The sequence below is a fragment of the Nicotiana tabacum genome, chromosome 2, assembly GCF_000715075.1.
Source record: "Nicotiana tabacum cultivar K326 chromosome 2, ASM71507v2, whole genome shotgun sequence".
NCBI lineage: Eukaryota > Viridiplantae > Streptophyta > Magnoliopsida > Solanales > Solanaceae > Nicotiana > Nicotiana tabacum.
The window spans coordinates 91,895,974-91,905,754 of NC_134081.1; the positions used below are offsets into that span (position 1 = coordinate 91,895,974).

The 9,781-nt window shown below is 32.8% G+C and overlaps 1 protein-coding gene across 1 annotated transcript; it reads left to right on the forward strand.

The window, feature by feature from the left end:
- Positions 1–1,432: 1,432 nt before the first annotated feature.
- On the forward strand, positions 1,433–8,875 carry LOC107765962 (cytochrome P450 CYP72A219). Its single transcript, XM_016584662.2, has 5 exons — positions 1,433–2,886; positions 5,417–5,634; positions 6,086–6,330; positions 6,996–7,377; positions 8,248–8,875. Exons 1-5 carry the CDS (start codon positions 2,616–2,618, stop codon positions 8,671–8,673), a joined length of 1,542 nt encoding a protein of 513 aa, XP_016440148.1. The 5' UTR covers positions 1,433–2,615; the 3' UTR covers positions 8,674–8,875.
- Positions 8,876–9,781: the final 906 nt, after the last annotated feature.

A 9,781-nucleotide genomic window follows, 5' to 3' on the forward strand; every position in this document is an offset into this window, starting at 1 on the left:
ATTTGTGTAGTTATAAAAACTTCTCATTAAGGGTAAAATGAAAAGTTTAAAGTTGAATTATTTCCAAATTTAGAAATGTATCATTTATTTTGAAACAAACTAAAAAAAAAAGTATCTCATATAATTTGATACAGAAGGAATAATTTTATTATACACGATTTAGGACGATGAACATGAGTTTACGTATCCTTTGGAACACCCCTAGATACCCCCTAAAGCTTTGTAATATTGTGATGCTAAAAAACTCATCAACTTGAACTCGTTATTGATAGACAACCATGCACATTAGTTGATTGACAGCAAAAAATTAAATGAACAACTTGAAAATTGAAGTACGGAATTTATTAGAAAAAACAAGTCAACCACAAAAAAAAAAGGCTACAGGAAAACAGCAGGACATAAAACCACTATAGCTTTTATTTTAACTATTGCACCGCGGTTTTGCAGGAGCCAAGCATATAAATGTATCTAATGTTGTAGCTCTCATTCTCTCTCTATACACACACATATACATGTAGATATATTCCATCCGCATGAGTATATGTTACTAGTCTGTCTAAAAAAGATTGTTATATTTTATATTTGAAAACAATCTAATCTTAAATGGCTCTCTAAGCTTTCTTTCTTACAGAAAATGTAACTACCTAAACTCTTTCAACTTGTCATGTCTTTGGATAAATATTGTGCCTAAGTTAACAAGATGCTGAGAGTTGAAAAATTAATAAGAAATATCAAGTGATTCTTGAATGCTTCAACTTATGCAGGTGGAATTTAGTACGCTACTATATATATTCTCATTTTTTCCTTAGTGACATAACTTGCAGAGACAAATCTCATATAAAAGTTCACATTATTAAAGAGATGTAAATATCATAATAAGTATGTAAATCTCATAATAAGTATTTTGAAGCAGAGTACATGGCAATCTCAGAAGCTGGAAAAGAGATGATTTGACTCAAGAATTTTTTTAAAGAGCTAGGTAAAGAGCAGGACAATTGTGAGCATTTCAGCCATGCAATATCAAAGCACATCCAGTTGAGGTATCATCATATCCGAGAGTTGATAAGTGAAGGAACTCTTTCCCTGCAGAAAATACCAGGATCGAAGAACCCGTCAGACATGCTAACCAAAGTTGTCGGTGTTGACAAACTGAGGATGTGCTCTGCCTCAGTTAGCCTTCAGGACTGATAGTATAAAGGCGCCACTAGAGAATAGCAAATCTTTTTTTAATTTCTTTCTTGACGTAACATAGGTTTGAAGGGGAGATTGATAGGAGCAAACCTGTTGTTGTATGTGAAAGGAAAAAAAGTAAAAAAAAAGAAGAAGATAAAAATATGATGTAAGCGCTTACGTCAGCATTCTTATGATGTAAGCGCTTACATCGGCAGGGCATTCAAATGCCTATAAAAGGGGTATACATTTTCATTTGCATATCATCTCTCAACTTCTTCTTTCTCTCTTCAATTAATAAAGAGTTATTCTTTGTGTGGCCGAATGCGTTAGAAAATTATCGAACCACGTAAATTTTGTCTTGTCTTGTCTAGTGTAATTTGTTGTTTTTCTCTTTAAATATATTTTTCCCTTCCTTTTAGCCTGACACGTTTCCCAACATTAACTAATGCACCACAGTTTTGCAGGCGCCAAGCATACAAATGTATGTAATGTTGTACTGCCAAGTTCTCATTCTCTCTCTATACACACACATATACATGTAGATATACTCCATCCGCATGAGTTTATGTTACTACTAGCCTGTCTCAAAAAGATTGTTATATTTTATATCTGAAAACTATCTAATCTTAAATGGCACTCTAAGCTTTCTTTCTTATAAAAAATGTAACTACCGAAACTCTTTCAACTTGTCGTGTCTTTTGAATAAATATTGTACCTAAGTAAGTTAACAAGATGCATGAGATTTGAAAAATTAATAAGAAATATCAAGTGATACTTAAATGCTTCTACTTATGTAGGTGAAGTCTAGTACGCTACTATATATATTCACATTTTTTCCTTAGTGACATAACTTGCCGAGACAAATCTCATATAAAAGTTCACATTATTATGAGAGAAAAATAGAAAAAGATATGCGGAATTCTTACCAGTGTACTATTCATTTAATTGTTGATAGAAGGAGCAGTTTTAACACTTTACATGTATGTATTTGGCTTTTTGTTTCAAAGTCTTTCTTTGTTTTACGAACGTCGTGTCCGATCAAAGAGGAAGAATTAATTTATAGCGACAAAATGCGCTGTAATGGAGAAGACTCAGAATAGGACTATAGAGTGGAGGATTAATCACGGTTAATTACTACCTAGTAGTACTGATAATAATTTTGTGATAAAGGGCTAGGTAGGTAGGTAGCTACAAGCATATAAACCATTAATTTTTCTAAAGATTAGTGGTCCAAAGAGTGAAAGATATTCCCAGAGAATCACTACAGTGCAAGCAATAAAACATGGTCATAGACTAATTGAAACTTGCCCTCTTCCTTCTCCCCTATATATAAATGTTATCAATAACATGGCTTATAATTGACACATAAACTCACCCTCTCCTTCTCAATTAGATTTTTCTTTTCTTTTGTCTTAAACAACATTTGCCCCATTTCTTCATAAATGAAAATAGTTGCAATCTTGTTTTCGGCGATTGTCATTGCGTTAGTGATATGGGTGTGGAGAATGGTGAATTGGGTATGGCTGAGACCAAGAAAACTAGAGAAGTGTTTTAGGAAGCAAGGAATGAATGGACATCCTTATAGAACACTATATGGAGACACAAAGGAGATGGCTGAGATGACCAAAGAAGCCAAGTTTAAACCCATTAAACTCACTGATGATATTCTCCCTCGGATCTTCCCTTTCTACCATCATACTTTCAACAAATATGGTAAGTCACGTTGCTTTTACATCTTCATACATATTCCCATCGTACTTTGCAATTCAAAGTGGTAATTTGATTTTGTGGGATTGTTTGGAAAGTTTTAGTTCTATTCACTCACGTTGTAAAGTCATATTACTTATTTAAGGTAATTATATATAAATCTCATAATAGGTGAAAATGATTTTTAAAAAAATCTTTACATTGTGAATGTATATTACTTACATCCTTAATTATTTTAGAAATAAAAAGTGACAATATCAGATTTGTTATAAAATATAAAAATGTTGGGGCAAAATACAAAACTGGCCGGTCAGCTGAAAATAAAGTAATTGAATTTAATTCACATATCTAGAAAAAAATATACATTTTATCGGCTATTATTTTTGGAAACAACTAAAAACTTACGTTTCTCAAAATTTTCTTTCTCTTCAAATGGGATCTATGCAATAAGGTGGAAAACAATAAGAGGGTTTCATTTGAAAAATCAGTATGATTTTGAGAAATGACATAGTGATGTTAAGATGGTGATTAATGATTATATTCTTGTGATGTAAAATAGTTGCGTAACCCTTACTACTTGAGCATGAAAATGACCGGTCAATGAATTTTAACCATATATGTCATCAATATACGAGGTTAATCGATCGATCAGCTAATAAGGACTGGCCCGATATGGTTTGTGTGCATTGAGGTCCTAATTTTCTTCTAAATCACTTTAATTAAGACCACTCATTTAGTTTAGGATTCATAAAGTTAAATTTGCACTTGTACTAATTTGTACAGTATCTTTTATTTGGTGAATAAATTTATTTGTCGAGTAAAAACTTGTTTTATTTACACCTTTTTTTAACACCTTTGTTCCTCAACTCAGTGTATCTTTTATTTGGGAAAAAATTCATTTATTAAGTTTTTTGGGTTAATGGAAGTTTACATGGTTAAAAAAATAAAAATATTATTTGGTGAACTTGGGACGGATTATAGTTCAGAAACAAAAGAAGACTTTGCAAATCTTCATAAGTTGAATGATTATTTGAGAAATTCGAAAGTTTAGTGGGTGATATGGCATGTCACGTCATCTTTTCGGCACCGAAAAGTAGCTATTTGTTCGGCTAAAATGACTTTTTTTTGGAAGATTGGGTTAGTGTTTGAATGATTTTGTTGTTACAAAAAATATAAAAATAACTTAATTGTGGTATATTCATAAGTTGGAAGACCATTTAAGTAATTAATTCTCGAAATGATAAGATGAATTTTGACCATAGATGACTAGCCGATAAAGATTGGACGAAAGCAGATCGTTGAAAAATTGGCCCAATGGTCTGTGTACATTGAGGTCCTAATCTTCTTCTAAATCACTTTAATTAGGAGCATTCATTTAGTTCAAAGTAGCTGGATGACTAATTTGTAGAGAGTATAAAATATAATGGTTAATTATAATATAAAAAAAACGAGGAGAAAATAAAGGACCAATTTCCATGTATTAATGCAAAAATAAAGGGACAATTTTCCTTTGGAGCGTTATTTATATTCACTTTTTTGTTCCGACTGTGAATGAGGAACACTTCTATATCAAATGATAAAAAACTTTATTTGCTCGAGAACAAACATGCATGTACTGTAGGATGAATTGCATTATTCTGTAATGAAAATAGGGAACTTGCTGTGTAATTTGTTATTTCTGAATTAAATCGAATAGATAATTTGTTATTTCTGCGTGTTTCCCGGTAGGTAGATGGATTTTAGCTCGAAATCAGATCTGTGTCTGTGATCTGTGGTCCTTTAAATTTCATCGAATCATTGATCATCTTTGTTTGTGGTCCATTTAATTTAATTACTGTTTTTATATATATCGTTAGGGTTCAACTCATGATTCTTAACCTAGTGCTGTAGCAAAAATCTAGGACCGCCAAATGGCTGACTTATGCTTTTTAACTTAGAATTTACTATGTTGTATGTACTAACGTTGTATTAGCAGTGTAAAATATGTATAATTTAAATCATTTTACTTGTATATGACGGGCATAGTTTTTTTTTCTCTTTTTAAAATGATTCCCATATTGAAAAATGATTATTTTCTACAAATTAAAAATGAGGTAAAGAAGGGAACTACCGTGCACAAGGTTCCCACACTGAAATAATTTGAAAATATTTTGTAGAAAAGAAGAAGAGAAAGTAGTAAAAGGAATAATATAAAGGGTTTTGATATTCTCAAATGAAGATTTATCGTAAAGGAAAAAACAAGAAGATTCAGCACTATTTTAGGTTGTAAGAGAAAGTACAAGGCTCTTTTCTTCTAATTAATTTAGTTTTGAATACGAAGTTGAATTATACATTTCATTTCCAAATCTTTCTCACATGTGAATAAGCTAAACTGTACTGGCTCTGACTGTACATTGTTTGATTATAGTCAATTTGATCCAGCTTCAAATTATCAATGATTTATGAAATAGAGGAAAAAAGGGAATAATTCTCGGAGTTACTATGTATTTATGTTTATTCATTACGCAGCACTAATATTAAAGTGGCTGAATTACAGGTAACCATTGTTTCGCATGGATAGGCCCAGAACCCAGGATTTTCGTAATGAAACCAGAATTGATAAAGGAAATAGTAACGAACAACACCATCTTCAAAAAACCAAAACCAGCCCCACTTGTCCAGCTTCTTGTTAGTGGCATCTCAAGTTATGAGGACGACAAATGGGCTAAGCACAGAAAAATTCTTAACACTGCATTTTACGCCGAGAAGTTGAAGGTAACCATTTCTTTTTACTATTTCCTCCAAATCAATTAAATTACATTGTAACCATTAAAGGTTGCATGTCGTCATGGCTGGTAAGTACCCGTCATCCTTAATCAGATGTTTCAAGATTGAGTCCCGGGAATGGAGCTTTTAGGAGACAATTTACTAACCAAAATGAGACTTTCCGACATGAATACAGATTAGTCGGCCCCAAAGCGAGTACCATACCCACACATGGAATGAGAAACAAAAAGATTAGTTACATTAATGTGGATATATTTATAGTAAGTTCGTAATCATTATTACAAAGACATAGTGAATGGAGCAGTACGACGTACTCCAACTAGCTAGATATATACTACGCATTTATTAATCCAAATTTTAAATCTCCCCTGCTATATGTTTCGATGGGAATAAATCCTCTAATTACCTTTTTTCTGAAATTAATGGTGTTTGAAAATAGTGTATGCTGCCGGCAATGCACACAAGCTGTGAAGATATGATCAACAAGTGGGAAATTCTACTCTCCGAAAACAAATCCTGCGAATTGGACGTGCATCCATATTTTGAAGATTTTACCAGTGATGTGATTTCAAGAACAGCATTTGGAAGTAGTTATGCAGAAGGAACAAGAATATTTCATCTTCAAAAAGAACTAGCTGAACTCACACGCCAAGCTTTCCAGTCTGTTTATATTCCTGGGTGGAGGTATATATAAGGATTTAATTATACTTACTCTATTTTCACACTACCAATATATTTTAACATGTGGTAGCAGATTATCTGCATCTCTTTTCAAGTTATTGATCTCATTTGTTAGAGTTTAACTTCAATATCAGGTCGACTAAAAGATAACGCATGTAACTCGGATAATAAGTGGAACGAATTACCTGTAAAATATGAAGACATGTAACATATTACAACAATTAAATTGTACACCCTCCGTTTAAATTTTTGTGAACTTATTTGACTGGGCACAAAGTTTAAGAAAAAAGAGAAGACTTTTGAATTTGTGGTGTAAAATGAGGCACATATATTTTGTATGACTATAAATCATTGCATAAAGGTATTTTTTTTCAAATATCTAAAAAGGTCATTCTTTTTTGCACGAACTAACAAGAAAATAGGTTCACATAAATTGAAACGGAGGGAGTATATGCTGTCAGTATAAATATTGTTTAACAGTGTCGATATACAACATTGTCTGTAATATCTGTCGTTTTTATGTAATTTAAATGACGTTATAGCGTAAAAATTCTTTTGTAGTGTGAGTATATATGCAGAAGTTAAACTCATGCTAAACAAGAAGTAACAGAAATATTTGGTGATTTTCTCCAAATAATTCCGCTACTTAGCTGATGTGAATTGCACAGGTATTTACCAACAAGAACAAATAGAAGAATGAAAGCAATTGACAATGAACTTAGAGATATTTTAAGGAAGATTGTGAGCAAGAGAGAAAGAGCAATGGTGGGAGAAGCAAGTGATCAAGAGGACTTGTTGGGTATTTTACTAAAGTCCAATTTGAAGGAAATACAAGAACGTGGAAGCAAGTTTGGTATGACAACTGATGAGGTGATAGAAGAATGCAAAGTTTTCTATTTTGCTGGCCAAGAGAGTTCTTCAAATTTACTCGTTTGGACTATGGTTTTATTAAGTGTGCACCAAACTTGGCAAGCTCGTGCAAGAGAAGAGGTTCAACAAGTGTTCCAGAACAATAAACCAGATTTCGAAGGGTTAAGCCGTCTCAAAATTGTGAGTAATTAACAACTAACAACGAGTTTTAGAGCTTGTTTCCTAATTTCCCGTTGAAAACAAAATTAAGTAGGTAATAAAAGTGTGTTTTCTTTAACATCTTAAACTTTTAGATAATAAAGCAGAATGATTCATGAAAAAAAGAATCAGGTCAGCACATGACGTAACAGGTGTATTCAAGATTGAATTAAATTTATAAATGGGATGATTATACACAATACACACTTCGACATTTCTGAGTTATTCTTTTAGGGGTTAGAGGTGGTTGAAGAATAAGAAAGACCAAGATTTAAGCTATCAAAATGTGATGTGCAGGTCAAAATGGCAATAACATAGGAAATGATTTAAGTAACTTGTGTACATACTAAAAGAATTTTTGCATTATTACTATATTTTAACCCTACATTTTTAGGTTACCAAATTTGGATTTTTAATAGAATGTTACTTGTTGTTATAAGCCACCTTAACCTGATGGTGAAAAAATATTATATTTCTGCAGTTAATGCACAGAAGTTAAATTCTATTGGAAAATTTACTTTTAACTGTCCAATAGTTGGATATAATTAACAAGAATTCTCGAAGTCATGATTAATATATATAATCTACATTTTCTGTATTGAGAATATGCAAATATTTACACCATAATATTAAGTTGACCTATAATAACAGCTAACTGCTAAATTTTGTTATGTAAAATAAAGCGGATAACTTATTATAATATTTTAAGTATGATGATAGCTAGCTATCATCAATTTCTTTTACACACTCATTATTTATGGACTTAACTAACTACACCGTTAATTACTAGTATACATTTCCATTAGGCTATATATTGAAGTATAACATACTTCATTTCTTATTGATAAACAGGTGACTATGATCCTGAATGAGGTTTTAAGGTTATATCCACCTGCACCATATTTCGTACGAAAGGTATACAAAGAGACAAAGCTAGGAAATATGAGTATCCCTCCTGAAGTGATCCTGGTAATACCAACAATATTTGTTCATCATAATCCAGAATTATGGGGTGAAGATGTTAAGGAATTCAAGCCAGAGAGATTTGCTGAGGGAATTGCAACAGCAACAAAGAACAGACTTTGTTTCTTGCCTTTCAGTTGGGGTCCTCGTATTTGCATTGGTAATAATTTTGCAATGTTGGAAACTAAGATTGCCTTAGCAATGATCCTACAGCGTTTTGCTTTCGAGCTTTCTCCATCTTACGCTCATGCACCTACTTATGTCGTCACTCTTCGACCTCAGTGTGGTGCTCACTTAATCTTGCAAAAATTATAGGTCCTTAATCTGGATTTCCCATTATTGAGTAGTGCCTAATAAATCTTCTCTATCACTATTTTTCCATCTTTCATGTTGTAATCTTCGTTTAATTTCTTTTTTCTTTATTTCTTTATTTATCTTTTCTTTTGGGATGTCTTTTTTGCTGTCCAGTTTGAACAGTGCTAAGTAATTAAAACGACTTCCTGAGCTGTGCTTACAATTATTGGTTCTTTTTTGCCGCCTAAAAAATGTCTAGTTTACTTAGGTAGGTTACTAATGCCACCTTCATTCAAATGTATAATTTTCAACACTTCTGAAGGGTACAGTGCACCAGATAATGCGTAGAAAGCACGAACACTTAATTATTTAGTTTCCCACCATTACCTTTACCTTATACATATTACGCACTCTATCCGGTTAAAATTATTTATATCTTCCAACTTTGCTTTATAAATTACACTGCTCCTTCAGTTTTAAACATTTCACCTTCTCCTCCTCCTATTTTAATTGAGTTTTTAAAAATACCTTTTGTTACCCTTTTAATTTGTATACGGGTAAAATCGAGGCTAATGAGCACCCCGATTTTCCGGTGGGGCAAACGAAGTAAGGACATAACTACAAGGAATCAATATCGAAGGTGGGAGCCTCTCGTAATAAGGCCCGGACAAAACACCTGCTCTCGGAGCCATCGAGACCACACCCCAGGATCCGGTTCGAGTTGCAAGACCTCGGAAAGCATTACCAAATGCCCGCGCACGATTAACAAAGGGCCATGATATCCGTGCCCGGCCGGATATCACCGCGTGGATCTCGGCCCGCAGCAGATCAGTGATTAGCGGAAAGGAAGATTTTTACCTTTTAGAATTGTACTTAGGGTAAAACTCTCCTACTATATAAAAGAGAAGTTTATTATTCAATAAGCACACTGTAACACGCATATCAAGGCAATATAAATTTGTTTCCTCTGTTTCTAAGCTATTCAAAAGTTCTATTCTTGTTCATAGCTTTTCATATATATATTTTGGCTACAAGTCGAAGGCAGATTAATTGTTAAGCCCATAACTGAGCCCGGATTCAATACTACTGCTGGTTTGGCTATTTATTCTATCTTTCATTTGCTTACCTA